The 20,082-nt window shown below is 45.7% G+C and overlaps 1 protein-coding gene across 3 annotated transcripts in view; it reads right to left on the reverse strand.

Moving 5' to 3' along the window:
- The window catches only part of sik2b (salt-inducible kinase 2b), a 96,673-nt gene that overhangs the window by 11,239 nt on the left and 65,352 nt on the right, over positions 1–20,082 (reverse strand). For 2 of the 3 annotated variants that reach the window (XR_013964559.1, XM_080771413.1), the window contains exons 10-14: positions 15,623–15,887; positions 14,634–14,909; positions 8,712–8,911; positions 6,290–6,415; positions 5,003–5,091 (exon numbers count right to left, since the gene is read on the reverse strand). Coding sequence is in view for 2 of the 3 variants with exons in the window: in XM_080771413.1 (XP_080627539.1) it covers positions 5,003–5,091; positions 6,290–6,415; positions 8,712–8,911; positions 14,634–14,909; positions 15,623–15,887 (956 nt within the window). In the remaining variant the exon portion in view is untranslated. The remainder of the gene's footprint in view (positions 1–5,002; positions 5,092–6,289; positions 6,416–8,711; positions 8,912–14,633; positions 14,910–15,622; positions 15,888–20,082) is intronic. The other variant, XM_080771414.1, reaches the window with a different exon arrangement.

Below are 20,082 nucleotides of genomic sequence, written 5' to 3' on the forward strand. Positions count from 1 at the left end.
ATTATTTTGGGGGGCCCCAGTATCATTATTTTGGGGGGTCCCCGGTATCATTATTTTGGGGGGCCCCAGTATCATTATTTTGGGGGTCCCCAGAATCATTATTTTGGGGGGTTCCCAGTATCATTATTTTGGGGGTCCCCAGTATCATTATTTTGGGGGTCCCCAGTATCATTATTTTGGGGGTCCCCAGTATCATTATTTTGGTGGTCCCCAGTATCATTATTTTATTTTGGGGGGTCCCCGGTATCATTATTTTGGAGGTCCCCAGAATCATTATTTTGGGGGGTTCCCAGTATCATTATTTTGGGGGGTCCCCAGTATCATTTTGGGGGGGTCCCCAGAATCATTATTTTGGTGGTCCCCAGTATCATTATTTTATTTTGGGGGGTCCCCGGTATCATTATTTTGGAGGTCCCCAGAATCATTATTTTGGGGGGTCCCCAGTATCATTTTGGGGGGTCCCCAGTATCATTTTGGGGGGGTCCCCAGAATCATTATTTTGGGGGGCCCCAGTATCATTATTTTGGGGGGTCCCCGGTATCATTATTTTGGGGGGCCCCAGTATCATTATTTTGGGGGGCCCCAGTATCATTATTTTGGGGGGTCCCCGGTATCATTATTTTGGGGGGCCCCAGTATCATTATTTTGGGGGGCCCCAGTATCATTATTTTGGGGGGTCCCCGGTATCATTATTTTGGGGGGCCCCAGTATCATTATTTTGGGGGGCCCCAGTATCATTATTTTATTTTGGGGGGTCCCCAGTATCATTATTTTGGGGGTCCCCAGTATCATTATTTTGGGGGTCCCCAGTATCATTATTTCAAGGGGTCCCCAGTGCTGTAGTATACATAATACAGCCAGGTATCCCTCAGAGGACGCTCTGTGATGAAAAGTGTCGTTTCACTTCAGGGAGCTGGGCTCTTTTTAGCGTTTAACAAATGTGTGAACCTCCTCTGAACTCCGCGCTCATCCATGCAGCCTCAGAAATGAGTGAAGCAGAGGCGTCTAGAGTAGCTATAAATGTTGTCTTTTTGAAGATTTAATCTCGTCACTTTTTCATGCTTTATTTCAGACGGGTCAGTGTGGACTGGAGACAGGAAACGAACAGCAGGAGAGAGAGAGAGCGAGAACGAGAGAGCGAGAGAGATAGATATAGTTTTGTTTTGCTTTGATTGACTTACTTTTTGCTTGATATTGTCTTACTTTTGCTTTGGCAATGTACAGTAGATTTCCCATGCCAATAAAGCTCCTTTGAATTGCCATTGAAATTGACTTAAGACAGGAGTTGGGGTGCAACAGTTAATCAATTATCAATACTTTAACCAAATATTCAATTGATAATCAATCCCCATTTTGTATATCATTGCTGTCGGGAAGAAACCACCTAACTCCAAAATGTTCCTTTTTCAGGAAATTAAAAATATTTTATTTTGGAAATTAAGATACAGGTAACCTTATATTTTTAAAACAATGCAATACTGCCTCATCAAAGTTGCTATTGTGACTTTATATATTGTCAATTACTTGCATGAGAGAGGGGGGGGGGGGTGGAGTTAGCAGACAGTTTGAGGATCCAATGGAGTGAATAAGTTTTGTCCAAAGCGCTTTTTAACACTTTTCATTTGTTCAATATTATTTTAACCAATGCAAAGAGGGTGTTCAATAGCATTGGTTTATGGAGGAAAACAAATCTAAAACCTCAAAAATGGAGTTAGGTGGTTTCTCCCCGACAGCAACGATATCGTCTGTCGGGTGGAAACCTCATATGTCAACACGTACTGTTCAGGATTCAAATTCAAAAGTAGCATATCAACAAGTTCACAATACTAACTTGTAGATCTGCTACATCAGATACTTTTGTGTGAGACTATAGTATGATCACGTATAGGTGTAGGGGATTCATTTACAAAAACAAACTATGGCGATAAGAGGTTTCTACCCAATGGCGACAATTCATTATTAGGCTTCTTGATTATCCGATCAATCAAAAAAAGTGAACAATAGCTAATAAAATAATCACTACCTATTCCAGTGCCGATGTCTCAACCTTAGGTTGGTGCTAAAACAAAAGATGGTGGTTCCTTTTATTTAATGCATGGTCTCAGGTGGACACACAATCTAACTTGGGGGGTTCCCAAATAATTTGGGGTCCCCCACCCCAATTATTTGCTACATTTGCAACATTGCTTTCTCACTCAACAGTAAACAAACCAACATACAGTATAATACCGTGTACAGTATGAGTTCCAATTTAAGGACTTTTAAGACCTTGGTAATACCTCTAAAATTAAAAATGTAACATTGCCCAAATTGTCAAATATTAAGAGGCAGACATTATGAAAATAGCAGATCTACATGCTCACAACGCCAGTGGCGTGCACAGACATTTAGAGGGGCAGGTGCTCTAGTGAAAAAAAGGGCACCTTGTGCAGCGTGTGGAACCGGCTGGTTGCCTTAATAATAGTGTGAGATTTATAGATTGTGGGTCATAAATAATATATTAGAAGCTTTTTTATCAAGAGGCCACATTGCTGTCCAGAGGGCAAGGGCAAGTGGTGCTCTAGCACCCCCTAGTGTCTATCTGTGCACGCCACTGCACAACGGCCTCGCCGTTGTGTGCATGCCTCAAATCCCAAAATTCCAATGCTTGTCAGGAAGGTCCTCCAGTTCAAAAATATTATTTTTGGGGTGGCTGCCAAGGCTGAGAAGCACTGACCTAAAACAATGTGAGTGCACAAGTGAAAAAGACAAGGGACACATGTATTCAGATGACCGACCGGAAGACCATTTACACCACTGAATTATTTTATGCAATTCGCATAAATATCTCAGTATTCTTTCCCCCCCCGTGCATTTTAGAGGCCTTACACACAATGTTTGTGTTAGTTCGCTGTCATCCAGCATGGCTGCTTGTAGACATAGTAAAGCACTTTAAAAAATAAAACGGGTCAAGAGTATTTGTAGGTAAAAACTTTGGAAAAGCCTTCTTCCACTTGCAACTTGTTTACACCTTCTACTGTAGTAATTGGACACCATGTTATTACATTTACGTGTATCTTGTAGGCCTACGTATGTCAACACATGGCAAAACAAAATCTAAAATCAAAAAATAAAGTCACAATTGGCTGCTGTGAGACAGAAACATTGCTATCCATATTTCAAACTTGTGTTCTTTTTTTCTTGTAAATGAATTAGAAATTAGAAAAGTGCCCCTCACAGGAAGCCACGGGTTAGTTTTAACCTGCCACGGGTAGCACACGGGTAGCACAAATTGCAGATCTACAAGTATGTCTACAAGCTTTACTGTGAGCTTGAAGATTGGCTATTTTAGTGTTTCCGTGGTTTTTTATAAATATTTAACAAATTAAAAGTACTAACAAGAGCTTGTTACTAAATGACTAGTTTGGAGCCATTGGAATACAGGTTATGTCCTACAAAAAACAACCGTATTGGACGAACAAGGTTTCCACCCGACAGAGACAAACTGAGGCCCCTCTTCTACGAAAACAACTTGGTTCTAGAACTGGTTTCGTTTAAGTTTCTTGGAAATGTGGCACTTTCAAAGAACTAGCTTGCGTTTCCACTAGTTTAAAGTGTCTGTGACATGCAAAAAAGGGGGTAACAGGGCTATCCCATTGGCTAATATTTAGCTGATATGGGGATATGAGGTATGTACTGTTACTACTGCATGTACTCTGTTGGGTCTCCCCTCTAACGCACCGGCAGCTTCCTTGGAAGTGACTTTACATGAAAAATTTATTTTATTTGTAAATATTTTTCCCTCAAAATATCTTAGTTTTATAGCAACATTGTTCATGTGAAATAGTTTGTTTATTGCTTATTTAAATTATGAGAATTGCTATGCTCATTTAGAACCCTGGTGGTCCGGGGGGTGTAAACCTGAAATTCAGCCTGGAGAGAAGGCACCTCAGCTGGGGACACTAAAAAAAGATATTCGATAGAACGTTTCAATGCCATAGCCATTATGAACGTCTGATGCTAACTGCTAGCCTAACCGGCTAGCCTACTAAGCAACCTAGAGTGCTCAGTGCAAGTCGAGAGGCGAACTCAGCCCTGCGCCGCTTCATACCGTTTTCACTGAGACCACGTGATAAATGTACAGTGTCATATGATATTTCCGGGCGTGTCAGAACCTCTTTAAGCAGAACCATTATACTGTAATTGGTGGCATTATAGCTGAATGGTTCGATTCCAGGCCTGGCCAGCAATGTGTCGAATATGACCAGTCAAAGTGCACATTTTATGGGGGAATTGGAAATTCTTTGCTTGATTTTGCCATTGTTTAGATCTGCCAACCTATAGAATAGTGACACACCCACAACTTTTAATGCTCTGAACAAACTAATTTTCATAGTAAACAGTAAACACAAAGCTCAATAAGATCATAAAGGCCAGCTCTGTTGTAGGCCTCCGAATGGAGAGCCTGCAGTCAGTCACGGAGAGGAGAATCAGGGACAAACTGAAGTCCATGCTGGCTAATCCCTCCCACCCCTTCTATGGTGTGCTGCAAGATAGGGTGAGCACTTTCAGCCGTAGGCTCACACTCCCCCCTCCCCAGAGGATGCACACGGAACGATACAGACTCTTTCATGCCAACAGCTATCAGACTATACAATGCGAATGCATAAGAACTGCCTCCCCCCCAAATGGCATATGGTCCTTGGTGGTCCTGGTCTTGTGTGGTTATTGTGTCTGTTTTGTGTTCTTTTGTCTGTCCAGTATTTTTAGTTTTTTATGTGACAGATTACGCTGTGGTAACGCTTCAATTCCCCCTCGGGGATTAATAAAGTATCTCATCTCATCTCATCTCAAAATTGAACTGGTTCAAAATTAGGCAAAAAAAAAAAGAAAGAAAAAAAGAATGGAACCTCTTTTTAAATTGTATTCAGTTGTGGAGACATACTGTACACCGTTACAGTACTGGAGCATGTCAGAGGTTTAAACGTGAAGCAGTGGGGTTTTTTTTCCCTTTCCTTTGTACCTGTGTTCCTGCAGCTGCTGCTCGAGGCTGCGAGGCGTCTCCTTGCAGAAGAGCTGACAGCTGGCTGGACTGCTGGCCAAGACACTGGCCTGAGGGACAGAGACACAGCCACTTATTGCTGGAGGACGGCTTGCACCGGGAGCCAGCTGCCATGGGGACTGGCTACAAACATTTACTAACACTACGTCCCACAAGTTACATACACGTCAGTCAACCTCTTAGGAGCGGAGCAGCGAAAAGGAACTGCTAATCCTCCCCTGTTTTCTGACACAGCAGGGTCAAGCAAACCTTTTTTCAGCCCAAGACCCTAAAAAAAAGACGTGGCGTCTACGATGATCCTTGACAATTAATTGTCATGAAATTAATTATGATTACATGTTTTTCGGCATTGAACTGAACTGAACTGAACACAAGAAAAATATTGTTTTTATACTACTAGAAACCATTGACGTTTATACCGATTATGCAAAATAGTTGCAATGATCTCCAAAAAATTACAATTAGGTGACTATGTAAAAACTGTGACAGACAACTGTCTGGCCGGACTGAATATAATATTTTTTTAACAAAATAACAAAAGAAAGAAAGATTGTAGGAAAGGTTCAAAACAAACAAAACCTATGTGTATAAGCTAGAGCTGGCGACAGGCAGTGCTGGTTAAGATAAGACAGGTCTAATGATATGTTTAAAGAGGCCTAAACAAACTGAAGGAGCCTGCTCATCACAGGGACACACCTATCGTTGCTGTCGGGCGGAAACCACTCATGTCCACATTTGAACGTTTTGCGTTTACTTTTTTCATAAATGAACGGTTAATGGTTTTCAGACGAGCACTGGTCTGTCTGAATCAGGACACTGGGCACACTAAGGGCCGATTCATACTCCTATTTTAGAGCCGAATAAAAGTCGGTTCGGCGCTGTAGAGCCTACTATGTGACGTCATTTGAGGTTCGGGGGGGCGGGTACCATCCTAAAGTCGACTCTTCGGTGCTACTGAAAATTTCCGGCGATCAAACAGCGAAATCAAACAGCGGTAAAATAGGAGTATGAATCGGCCCTTAGACAGGGTGTTTGAGTGGTTGTGATGCAACTCATCAAAGACAAACGCAAACGCCTGATATCACAACCACGCAAACACGCTCTTGTTAGTGCGAGTCAAAACGCTGCTCATCTGAAAAACACATTTCGGGCAAAGATAATCAACTTCAAAAGCTCAAAGTAGGTCAGAAAGACCTCACAGACGCTCTAGTGTTAAAGGGTGATTTTGACCATGGACAAGTTGGTTACCTGCAGTCTGTGGTGTGTGAGGTACTGTGTCTCCAGACTCTGTCTGCGGGAGAGGAGGGGGGGAGGCCCCTGGGGACCACCACCCTGATATAAAGCCACGTTCTCATGCTGCTTGGACACCTCTCCCTGCGCTCGGAGACATAAGCAGAGACATCTTGTTACCACAAAGGGAAGGGGACTGTTCCGCACGTTGCCAAAACCCTCCGCTGGGTTTATAGTCAGTAGTGGACACATTTTGTCCGAAGTCCGTTTACAGATAATCTGGCCATATTGCAATTAGAGGCCTTCGGGTAAGCCCGGAAATACCCGGGGTCCGAACCGACCCGGAAAGCGTCTGGTTCCGTTTACAAGAAGTGACTCCTGTATGTCTCGGTGCTCACTTGGGTAATGCCTAAAACCCAAGTGGATCCTGCGATTGGCTGTCCCAGCTGTCAATCACTACCCTTTTTTTCTCCTCAGGCCAGTGTCCCTTTAAATGGTTTTTTTATTGACAGTAGGCTGACAGGAAATGGGGAGAGATGTGGGGAAGACATGCCGTAAAGGCCGTCGGGATCGGGAGTCAAACCCGCGGCACACTGCCAGACTCGATTGCCAGCCAAGGTGACTGGACCACTGAGCCATGGCCCAGGCCAGTGTCCCTTGCGTCATGTGACTTTAGTAAGGAAGTATAGGTGCTACTTACAAACAACGAGTGACGTGTCTGAGCAAATCGGTATTTTTGTGCTTACACAAAATTAAATTCCCATTGACAATGAATGGACAGTTTTACATATAGTGTGTCTGAGCAAATCGTCTATACGGATATATATGTATACGTTTTTTGTTTTGGCATGGGGTGAGTAATGTTGTTTTGGGTGAACTATCCCTTTAACTCATTTATTGCGGCTAGCTGTTAGCATAACTCCCAGTTCCAGGGGCCACCATACGCGTTCACGCGTATATATATGGACAAGGGAAAGAAAGATTTAAGTACAACAGTAATCAAGTAATTGTACTCATACTGTCTGCCTGCCACTGGGTTGTCATGAAGAGCTTTGTTGTTGCTGTCGGTCGGTCGGCGTGTAACAACATTATCTAGTGTGTCTGGCCCGTCTTAAGTGTCAGTGTGTTTACCGTCGGGCCAGACGCCAGTCTTACCCTAAATGACGTGGTGCGCACACACACACACACACACACACACACACACACAATGTGCATTAGCTTAATGAAATGGAAGCTAGGGCCAGAGGATGACGTGCCCACTCCCCCCCCCCCCCCCCCCCCAAGACTCATAACTAACTGCTGCACACTTACTGTATTTGCCCGCGCACGCACGCACGCTACCAAGCACAGCTACGGTCACTCGCAGTGACTTCAACAACAACCGCATTCACCCTGACCGTGGCCTCCAGTTGGCTGCCTCTCCAGGGTTACACAACCACAAGCTGCCTGGGTGGCAGCCATGCAGTGGCCTTCCAGTGGACAGTGGAGGACAGGGGTTCTGGGGACAGTGGAGGACAGTGGGGGACAGGGGTTCTAGGGGACAGTGGAGGACAGTGGGCCTCAGAGAACCATAGACAGAACATTCTCATTCGATTAGGGAGCGATACCATGTTGGGGTTTCTGACCCGGTAGGGAAGCGGATGATAACTTAGTTAAGTCGTGCTGTAGTCACTGGTTTGTAGTCATCATGCTGGAAACCCAACCCGGAATCATTCTAATTCTAATTTTTAGGCCTACACATTAAAAGCCTTTATATAGCGTATGACTCCGACAAGTTTCTCAAAGTACTTCTTGGGATAGTTCGCTTGGTATATTATGACCATCTGGTAGCGACTGGCGAGACAAAAAACAAACAGGGGGGGACCAAAACAAAGCAACGCTGAAAACAACTGAACCACCTTACCAGAACCAGATGTATATATCTTTTCACACAAGTCACACAGGCCATTTTAGAACACAAACCAGGCTTTCTGCCACCGAACTGTGGAATGCCCTGACACCATCCATCCAAGGATGTGTAACGCTCACTGGCTTCTTTCTAAATTGGCCTGAGAAATTATCAGGAGACCACAGGGGAAGGTGTCATTCACTGCCGCCGTTATTCTCCTAAATTTACATAGTATTTTGTATTTGTTGATGATGATGTATTATTGTGTAAATGTTTTATACGTTGCGTTTACGTATTGAATTACATAGGACCACAAACATAACCGATCTACAAGCTTCATAATTTAAATTGTTTGAAAATGGTCTCCATTTGGGCGGAAAGCAAAAATCCTTTTCGGGATTCAAATTCAAAAGTAGCAGATCTACAAGCTCAAAAACGCTTCAAGCTTGTATTATCCACTACTTTTGTGTGGCGCTGTAGTATGAGAGAGAGTATGAGAGAGAGAGAGAGAGAGAGAGAGAGAGAGAGAGAGAGAGAGAGGTGCAGCCTGACCTCCAGGTAGTTGTGCAGGTGGTGGTGATGCGGTTGAGGCCCCAGGGGGCCCCCCAGGGTGGGCCCCTCCCCCAGGGGGACCGCCAGGGTGGGCCCCTCCCCCGAGTCCATTTGGTCCACCAGCATCTGCACCTTGTTGAGGTCCAGGATGCCTTTGGTCCGCGCTATGTTCTGGAGGTGCTGACGGAATGCTACCAGACCTGAGACACACACACACACACACACACACACACACACACACACAATATAATCCTGTGTTTGATAAACAGCTTGCATATAAATAGCCCCATATGTGCCCTCTCCCTACGCTCATTCTGTAGCTCCGAGATGAGGTCACACACTGGGCCCCTCCCACCGCGTTTCAGAAACGGCGCAAGTTTCCGCAAGGAACGTTTCTTATCCTTACCACACCATTAATCCAAAACGTGTAGGGCCCATGTAGGTTTACACTAATTCAACCTAAGGATCGGCCAAGAAAATCCAACTCGCCATTTGAACCGAGCCTTTACGTCCCGTATTTCGTCAGTCGCTTCCATGTTTATCAAGCCTCCCCGGCGCCTCCCCTGGTCGAAAATGTCCAACTGACTTCAGTTCACTCGACATGCACGCGCACACGCACACTTCCTTGATAAACATGGAAGCGACTGACAAAAGACGGGACGTAAAGGCTCGGTTCAAATGGCGAGTTGGATTTTCTTGGCCGATCCTAAGGTTGAATTAGTGTAAACCTACATAGGCCCTACACGTTTTGGATTAATGGTGTGGTAAGGATAAGAAACGTTCCTTGCGGAAACTTGCGCCGTTTCTGAAACGCGGTGGGAGGGGCCCAGTGTGTGACCTCATCTCGGAGCTACAGAATGAGCGTAGGGAGAGGGCACATATGGGGCTAGCATATAAATAGTAATCTAGGATCATAGGTAAACCAAAAACCAATCTAAACAATATTGTCAAGTATAAACGATCTGTACATTGAAACTATAGACTAATAGGATGCCTATAGAGCTATGCATCAGTCTACATTTTAACCTTTGCAAAAGGCTGAAAAGTCATCAAGGTTAGTATAGGGTAAGCTCTGCACGCACGCACACGCGCACACACACACACACACACACACACACACACACACACACACACATGATCAAAGGCATGCAAGGCTCATTTGCGCAACATCTGAGATAGTTATCAGAGAAATATCTGACAGGCATTCAAAGTAGACTTAGAAATAAAACTAGTGTTGACTAATCATTACATGTGGCTCTTATTTTGAAGAGGAAGTCTGTTTCAGTTGTAAACAAGCTACTATGACACTTTCCCGAAGTTACGTGCTCCTCTCATAGTCATTGTGGTAGTCGCTAAACCACGCGACCATAATTATTTACAATATGAAAACCATCTTGAACAACACTGGGATTACTTATGGCAGTAGGTGAGTAATTACTTTTATCTATCCTCCTTGAGCTGCTTAACGACTAGCCTGCTACAAATACACTGTCTGTGATCTTTATCTTTTGCATCTGCCCGTGTGTGTGTGAAACAGAAGCATAACACTGTGGCAGAGTGGAAACGTCTGTATGACCCCCCCTCTCCCACCCCTACAAACGAATGGTTCAGATGTTCGCTCGAAAATCCCTGCCGAGTCCTAAAAACAGGGCTAGGGTACAGCCTTAAGACACACACACACACACACACACACACACACACACAAATTAGCAAACATAGCAGATCCACAAGCTTCTTGTAGATCTGCCTCTCTGCGCCACAGACGTGCTACAAAGTATAACCCAAATCTAACATCAATAGTCAAATCCTAAAGCTTTTTTTTAAATGACCATATTAAACACATTTCTCTTGTGAGGACCTACAGGAAAATGTCCTCACAATGTCTTGATTCTCCAATTCTACTATACTTGTGGACATTTGGCCCCACAAGTATAGTATGCATAGCAATACTAGTGTGCACACGCACACACACACACACACACACGCGCACACACACACACACACACACACACACACACACACACACACACACACCCCATTAGTGCATTAATGGCACTGGCTCCCGTGTCATAGTGAGCCGGCAGAGAGGTCTGACGTCAGCGCAGATATTTTCAACAGACTTCAAAGGACTTTATTAATCCCACCCGGGAGCATTTAGTCATGACAGCCATGACAGCGAGTGTGACGGGGATGACTCGTCGCTGCCTCCTACTGGCTGTGTGACTGCCACTGACGTCATTGGGACTGATGTGGGCGTGCTCCTGAGCAAGAGCATGTCGTCGTTGGCAGGTAGAAACCTTGTATGTTAAAAAAAACTCTTCCTTTGTAAAAAAGAAAAAAAGCAGTGAAAATAGAAGATCTTGTAGATCTGCTATTTTCATTGATTTTATACAACAGTCTTGTATGATGAAGTACGGCATTCATTTGTGAAACATAAAAAGGTGAAATATGGAACTACGTGGTTTCTGCCCAGCAACAATTTTTTGTATTAACTATTTTTAATACAATAGGGCTTAAGTGATAATGATGCATGTTTTGCTTTATCAGTAAATAATAAAAATTAGTAAATTAATTACTAAAGCTGTCAAACTGTAGTCGAGTAAAATCAAACAAAAACAAATAAAAATACAATATTTTATGTAATATAAATGATGTAATGGAGTAGAAGTACAGCACTTGAGTAAATGTACCTTATTTACTGTAACTGTAACTAAAAAAAATAATCTATAAATGCACCTCTGTGTGTGTGTGTGTGTGTGTGTGTGTGTGTGTGTGTGTATGTGTGTCGAGAACCGTTCGCCCCACCGTCTTCAATTTCGACACACGCGTTCCACAACCAACCATAGGGGGGGTTGAGTCAGTCGGACCCACGGTTGTCCATAACTGCCCCAAAAAGGCCTCTGCCCGGGTTCTGGACAGGGCCACTGTCCAGCTAATTGTGATGCTTGGGACGATGATGTATGAATATGGAGCTACGAGGTTTGTGTTGCCGACAGCAAAGATATGCGTCTGTCTGTCCAGTAGTTATAGTGGTGTTGATTGGGACTCGACTGTGTTGTGTGCAGAGGGACCTGACTCACTTAGGGGGACTATTTAAAGCCAGAGTCAGCAGTATGACGCAAAAGCATCGCCAGCCTCCACACTTGACAGAGAGCGAGGGAGGGAGGGAGGGATAGTCACACACACACATCTGTGAATATCGCCCTCCTCCCCCTCCTCGTCTCTCACCTCCCTGCTGCTGTGGGCTCCAGAGATGGAGATTTCAGAGAGTTCCATCGTTACATCCTGTCTGCTGCAGGATGTAATGCTATACGGCGAGAGGAAGAGAGAGAGAGAGACTACGGCACAAAGGGGAGGAAGGACAGAGCAACAAGGAACGACGCATAGCGCTTCAAAGACAATAGATGGATGAAGAACAGACCAGAGAGAGACAGAGAGAGATGAGCTCAAAATAACAATTGTGATTCATGCGCTTCCATCGTCAACATCGTCCCTGCAAAGGGTCAACTAGAATGGAGCCCTGAAGGACTCCGGACAACCAATAAGAGGGATTTAGTTCAAAAGAGAGAAAAAAAGAGAGAGAGAGAAAAAAAAAAAAAAGAGGGATTTAGTGGTTGAGCCTGATTTATATGAGGTGGCGCGACGGTGTCCCCTGCGGGAAAATAGCTGATCTGCAAGATCACAACCTGCAGGAACTATCAGATCCGTAACATCACAATGCATTGCAGATCGCTCCACGTCAGCCTGCAGCGTCATATATGATACGATACGGAGCATTATTAACCACTTAAACCCTGCGTGGTTGACTGGAGGCGGAGTTGTCCCTTCAGTGGGTTTATATACGAGTGTGGTTTCGCTCTACGTTTAAAACATTTTTTAGCTGAATATCTACAAGCTCTCAAGTCTCAACACTCAGATCTGCCATTTTCCTTTCCTGGTTATTTAGGCTTTTGGGGGTGCGGAGCAGGGCGACACAGGTTGACTGGTGGGGGGGGGGGGGGGGTTGATGATAAGGGATCTTTTAATCAATAGAAGTCAGTATGGGTGTGCGTGTGTGTGCGCGCGTGCACTTTCTCCTTCATGTAATCTCCTCCATGTAATAGCCTCCTTTCTTTTTGTAGCCAATTAATCACCTGTCAGTGAGGAGGAGCCCCCACTGGGAGGACCACATCTCCCGATCAACACTCCCCCACTGACAGGCACCACCCCAGTCCCACTGACAGGCACCACCCCAGTCCCACAGACAGGCACCACCCCAGTCCCAACACTCCCCCACAGACAGGCACCACCCCAGTCCCACAGACAGGCACCACCCCAGTCCCAACACTCCCCCACAGACAGGCACCACCCCAGTCCCACAGACAGGCACCACCCCAGTCCCACAGACAGGCACCACCCCAGTCCCAACACTCCCCCACAGACAGGCACCACCCCAGTCCCACAGACAGGCACCACCCCAGTCCCAACACTCCCCCACAGACAGGCACCACCCCAGTCCCACAGACAGGCACCACCCCAATCCCGTAGGAGTAGCTATAGTCCCTGGCACAAAACCACTAGACCACTGCCCTAGTTGTTCCCAATGACGTCAAACCCTTCTGTGTAACGGAGTGCAAAAATAATCTATATTGACTTTTTTTGCCTGTCCAATCCAGCACAAAGCAATTGCAATCCGATTACGCTTTAGGAGTGAAATACGTCATGCGGTATAGCTCAATACGGATTCATTGGTCCTTAATCGGGGCAGGTACCAGTTGAGTGCCCATGTTTTGTTTTCCATTTCTCCCCATCAGTTGCAGGCTTCTATACTGTCTGCTTGTCTCTGGCTTGAGCACATGGCTCCAGACTGCCACCAAAATGACAACTTTTGTTTTGTTTTTTCCAACCAAGGTTCATGTTTTAGGTTGTTATTCGAGAAAGTAAAAGACGAAGGTTAATTATTTTTTAATTTGCTGCTTTCTTTAGTTTTAGGGATTTTAGCTGTTTTTTTCCTGGGGTCTAGTAGGACTATAGTAAATAATAAATATAGAAATCGCTATAAAATTTTGTAAAATAATTCATATTTAGCCCCATGCTCGAATACCACCCTGTCAAAAACAGCTAAAATCGCTAAAACTAAAGAAAGCAGCAAATGAAAAGAAATTCACAATCTTTCACTTTGTCTAATAACAACCTAAAACACGAACCTTGGTTGAAAAAAACTAAAGTTGTCCTTTAACATTTCACCTGGTTGCATTTGTGAGTGCAGTGTTTTAGCGTTGTCGTTGCACCCCCCACACGCTCACACACGCGCTTTACTGCCCCATGTGCCCGCCCGGTGGTACAGACCAGGGGGGCAGTCAGACAGATATTTCTTTACTGCCCCATGTGCCCGCCCGGTGGTACAGACCAGGGGGGCAGTCAGACAGATATTTCGTGAAGCCACTAAGGAAATCGGGACTTCCTGAAAGTTCATATAATGGCCTGTTGTGGCGCATTATATTGGGCCCAAAAAAACCTAGGATGTATTACCTTAATAAACATGGTCATGAATACTTTCTGCTTCCAGTCACTAGTTTAAAGTCTCATTTCTCATGTCATAATATTCTTCTTGGTAAATTATGGTCCCATTTATTAAAAGAATGACCATAAAGTCGCGTACGTTCTGAGGGGCGTGGCTACCGTTACAGTCTATGAACGGGAGCCACCCCCCGTTCAGTCAAAATAAAAACCAACAAAGAGTAAGGGGGGGAAGTCCCGCCTCGTTGTCTGGGCCAGCCAATGGCCAGCTGGGCCCAAACGGAGCCAGCCAATGGCCAGCTGGGCCCAAACGGATGTAGAAATATGGCCACTTACAGTGCAAGGAATTACAGGCTTAATTTTACGTCCATGTTAGACCCGGGGAACCCTTTGTCCATATCTTTTACAGTCTATGGTACAGACCTTGGGTCAGCGACGTGTCGGAGGCGCGCCGGCCCTCCCTGAAGCTGATGGGCGAGCGGTTGTGCGCCTCGCGGCGCTGCGAGCTCAGGGCCGCCATGGCCGGGTTGGCGGGCCGGGTGCTCATGAAGGGGCTCATGCGAGGTCCTCCAGAGATGCTGTTGGCCAGGGCCACCTCGCCGAGGGGGTCCTCCGGCAGGCCCAGGTCACCGTGCATGGAGCCCATGTCGCTGTCGCCGCTGCCCAGGGACGTCTTGTGGCCCACGCTGAACAGCTTACCTGGAACCACAGGAACACGTTTTTAGACCTGAGATCAGATTCTAGCAGTTTTCTGAAAAACCCATATTTCTGTGTTAGTAGTTCTCAAATAATTAATCTCAAGGACGCCAAAAATTATTATGTAATTGCCCGCCGACCCCCATCTGAAAATATGTTGTTCCATGGACCCCCTCCCCCAGAATATTTGACATAAAAACGTTCGCTCTGAAAGAATATATATTCAAAGATTTGCGCCACATTTTCACGATTAAAAAAAAATAGCAGACCTACAAGCTCGTAGCGCCGCTATGAGCTTGTAGATCTGCTATTTTTCAATAGCTAAAGTATAACATAATGCTTAAAACACCAAAAGGGGTTTCTGCCAAGAATGGGTTAACCCATTTAGACCCGATTCTAAAAGAATGTCTAAAAACCTGAAATGGCACATTCTGCGTAATGAATTGCATTTTGAATTGCATTTTTTATAGCGCTTTTCCAAGTGCTCGAAGCGCTTCACAATTCGGTTCATTCATACATACATTCATTCATACATTGGGAGGTGAAGCGGCGAACAGCCGACGCCAGCGTCCTCACATCCCACACACAGCTCACACCGACCAACTCATTGGAGGAGCTGGGATTCGAACCGCCGACCCAGTGATCATTGGACGACCTGCTCTACCTCCTGAGCCGTACAGCCCGCCCTAAGTATAACGAGTATGAATAATGAGTACCTTGGCTGGACGGTCCCGGCTGGTTGGTGACCTCGGAGAGGGTGTGCCGGCGTTGGCCAAAGCGCGCCGCCGTCTGATAGGCCGACAGCAGGTGGGCGGGGTCGTCCTCGGCGTCGCCGGGCTCCTCGGTCTCGATGCCCTCGTCGATGGACGTCTCCATCATGTTGCTAGGCGACGAGGCGGAGGACTTGCGGAGGACGGAGGAGGAGGAGGAGGAGGAGGAGGAGGAGAGGGGAGGCATGGGCTCCAGCAGGCAGCCGTTCACCTGCAAGACACAACACACAGAGCATGGATTAAAGCCTGGAACGCATCTGTGTCACCTGAGCTTTTAACCATTATTTTAAACTTCAGCCGTTGACAAATAGCAGATCTACAAGCTACAAATCTTAGCTTCTGGGGAGGGGGTCCCTGGAACAACATATTTTCAGACGGGGGTCGGCAGCGAAGTAGCCCATTAATCTCGCCTCCGTCTCACTCTTTTCTCTTCATCTGTTACCGTTTCTCCCTCGGTAAGGAGAGGAGAGGGAGGGGGAGTGTGTGTGTGTATATAGTACGTGCATGTCGTCAGTGCTCACTGCTCAATTGGAGTTGGTGGGGGCTACAAAGTGTCACACACACACACACACACACACACACACACACTTAAGCAGGGATCAGGAGCGGATCAATGGTCCCGTCTCATAATGTGATGGTCAGGGTCTGACGTTGGAGCATTTCACTCCCAACTTCAAATAACGTTATTAATCCCACTAGAGGCACACATGACACGCACATGAGCCTGGCCACTTGTTCTGCAATGTCGGGGGTTCCAGGACGTCCCCTCGGGGGTCCAAAATGAACCCGTACGGGTATGTATTAACTCCTGTATACACATGGCATTTGTATACTCAAATGGAATGGAATTGTACACATGAGTGTAGAAATTCCAGTATGGTTTAGCTCAGTGATACTCAACCTTTTTGGATGTCAAGGACCCCCAGTTTGACATGAATTAAGCCAGTGGTGTGTGTGTGTGCGCGTGTATTCCTACAATGCCCATAATGCTTTAGTACACTCCCCCTCCTTGTGGAGAGGGGGGAGGCTACATGGAGGTGTGACTTGTAGTCCAGGAAGGAAGTGAGACCACATTTTCATGACATGTTTTTGGTCATGAACATGGCGTCATGACTCAAGTATATATATAAAAAAGGAAAGAGTCTCTTGCATCCTAAACATAATTAAAATAAGCTCTGGTTGCAAAGGGGTGAAGTGTCCCTTTAACTCTCAGAGTTACAGACTTGTAAGTGACCTGCATGCATTGAGTTGAGTTGTCGGGGGTTAACGGTGATCTTGTGTGTAGACCTTCCATCATTTCCCTCTATCACAGTTTTTTTTTTGTGAAGCATGCTGGGTAAAGGAATGCGATTGCTCAACAGCCGACATGTGCGTGCAAAGTCTCGAGCGCACGCACACACACACAGACACGAGGGGAGAACGGAAAATGTGAGGAAAAGGAGAGAGAGAGAGAGAGAGAGAGAGAGAGAGCAGAGGAACTGTGAGAAGGACAAGAAGAGAGCAACAGGAAGAAAAGAAAAGGACAGAGTTGGCTCTGGACCAGGAGAGTGAGCTCCATGTGTGATCACTCATTTTCAGATTATGTCACCTCCTCATCATCATCATCATCAGTGGACTGCTTACATAAGCCGGCTCCATTCACATTCCATTCACTCAGGCCGTGTGTGTGTGTGTGTGTGTGTGCGTGCGTGCGTGTGTGTGTGCGTGTACTGTATGTGAATCTGGTGCATTTGGTCTCGAGGCATCCGTAGCCTTCTCTCCTCTGTGAGCGGAGCAGCCCACTACTCTTACAGTACACCATATGGGTCTTCAAGGTTTTGAGAGAGATGAAGCAGGGAGTCAGGGACCCCCACTGCATATCGTATAACATAAACACTTTCATAGATTCCATAGATAGCTTCAAATACTGTAGACTTATGACAGAGTGTCTGTGTGTGTGTGTGTGAGAGAGAGAGACGGTATGAATGTACAGTATGTAATAATGTGTAGCCTTGCGGCGGGTGTTTGGGGGTCTGGGGGGACAGTCAGTCCGGCCAATAGGAATGAAGAAAAAGGTCACTGGTTGGCACAGATGAAACGGAGAGCCGACTACAGTAACCGTGTGCGTGCGTGTGTGTGTGTGCGTGCGTGTGTATGCGTGCGTGCGTCTGTGCAAGAGAGAATAAGCAGCTGTCCTCTGAGTGCTTACATAAGAGAACAAGGCAGCTGCTCCGTGGCAGGTTCACTTACACACGTTGGTATTACAATACTTGTGAGGACGACCACATCTGAGGATGGCCATTTTATGAATGTCTTTTTCTTTTGCCCTAAAGCAGATTTTCAGTTCTGAACACTGGCGTGTAACCGCATGGCGCACACACTTGCGTGAACACACACACACACACACACACACACACACACGTGCACACCATAAAGTCATCATTGGCCAGGTGCTTTTTGTTTCTGGTAAGCGTGGTGGAAGTTATGACCTAATACAGAAATCATTGACAGAAGTTTGCCATTGTGAAAAGTGAGCGGAGCGCTTGCATAACCGTGATCACATCATTCACCAACGGCTCCAGCAATCATCTCACTGCTTGGCGTCGGGCAGAAACCTCTTATCTCCATGTTCGAACTTTTTGTGGGTTTTTTTTGTTTGGTATTTTTTCCGTAAATTAACGCACGCACTACAGCGTCATGAAAACGTATCGAAAGCAGTAGATCTACAAGATCAAAACGTGGCACAAAAAAAGTGACACGTTTGAGCTTGAAGATGGTCTGTTTTTGCTGGTTTTGAATCCTGAACAGTAACAGACAATTTAACACTCGTTCCATGCCCATGACGTGATTCTCCACCTTTTTCAAAGTGTCAATTTGTGTCCGATCCAGAAAAAATCCCCTCCATTCACTCCCGTTATAACCACCATCTTTAGCAGCATTTGTCTCTGAATCTATTCTCCATCCACGCCTCGATGAAGAGATCTCCGATGCCCCGCGGGCCGCGGTTAGCATATTATTAGTGATTCTAGCAGCACCGAAGGAGCTACAGAGTGGCTCAAAGATGGCGGATGGGGATTCTGGCGTTGCCATGGTGTTATACAGCAGGTGTTCCCAAACTTTTTTGGACCAGGTACCCCTTTTGGGGTAGATATTTTTCCAGGTACCCCCTCATCCTCGCAACACGGATAACAATATATTTACAACCACAAGCAGTGACATTTAAATGTAGACGTCTAAATGTATACGTCTAAATGTAGACGTCTAAATGTATACAGACGTCTAAATGTATACAGACGTCTAAATGTAGACGTCTAACTGTGTACGTCTAAATGTAGACGTCTAAATGTAGACGTCTAAATGTGTACGTCTTCTCTTATGGGGGTCCCTGGCATATCTTTTCAAATGGGGGTCCACGGGCTAAGTAGTGTCAATTTGGGGGTCCTTGACATGAAAAAGTTTGGGAACCACTGCTTTAAACACTTTAGCACTTTATGAACATGAACAAAATAGATGGGTCCCCCCTGGAACTCCCTCAGGTACCCCTGGGGGTCCCCGGACCCCACTTTGGGAACCACTGTTATACAGCACATCATCATACATCATGACATCATACAGCACATTCCGTGCTCAGCCAATCAGCTGAGCACATTCTCAGTGCTCATACAGACACACACAAAGCAGTGCATAGAAACATATATTTTGGGGGTGAACTATCCCTTTAAACATTAATCAATAGAATAGTAGCAGTCCTAATACAGTCCATATTGGATGCATGGTGAAAACGTGCTGATTTACACCAGACTTGAACCACAGACAAGGAGAGACAGATAGTGTAGAAATAGTTAAACTTGAACTCTAAAGACGACGACAACAACATGATTATTTCAGCTCTGTCTGCAAAGCTGTTCGACTGTCAAACCTTATGTCTGCATTATTCCTTCGCCGTTGGCTGGAAACCGGGAAAACCAGGAAATCAGGATTAAAATTCTAAAACAGCAAAGTAGCAGATACACAAGCTCATTATAGAGCTTGTAGATCTGCCAATTTTGTGAGACTGTAGTATGAATGAATGCCTTTATTGCAGACTCAGGGTCCATAGAGAAACATACAAAACACAAAATACATCCAATAAAAAAACTGACCAAATGTACATGTTAGACAGGCATCTGTAATCAAGTAGGGCGTTGATTTACAAAAAAGAAACACATGGCCCAGAGTGAAGATAGATAAGTAAAAGTACGTTGGCGGACATTTATGTAAATAAACAGTGTAGATCCAGGTGTGTACAGTCGGTGGGCAGTGTGGGTCCGCCAAGTAAAGCCCACCACACACCGGCTGCGTCCACCGCGCGGCGGACACAGCCGCCTCCATTATTTTCAATGAACCTATCGCACACCGGCTCCGTCCGCCGCGTCGCGCCGCGCCGC

The sequence above is a fragment of the Protomyctophum bolini genome, assembly GCF_963924005.1.
Source record: "Protomyctophum bolini genome assembly, chromosome: 9".
Lineage (NCBI taxonomy): Eukaryota > Metazoa > Chordata > Actinopteri > Myctophiformes > Myctophidae > Protomyctophum > Protomyctophum bolini.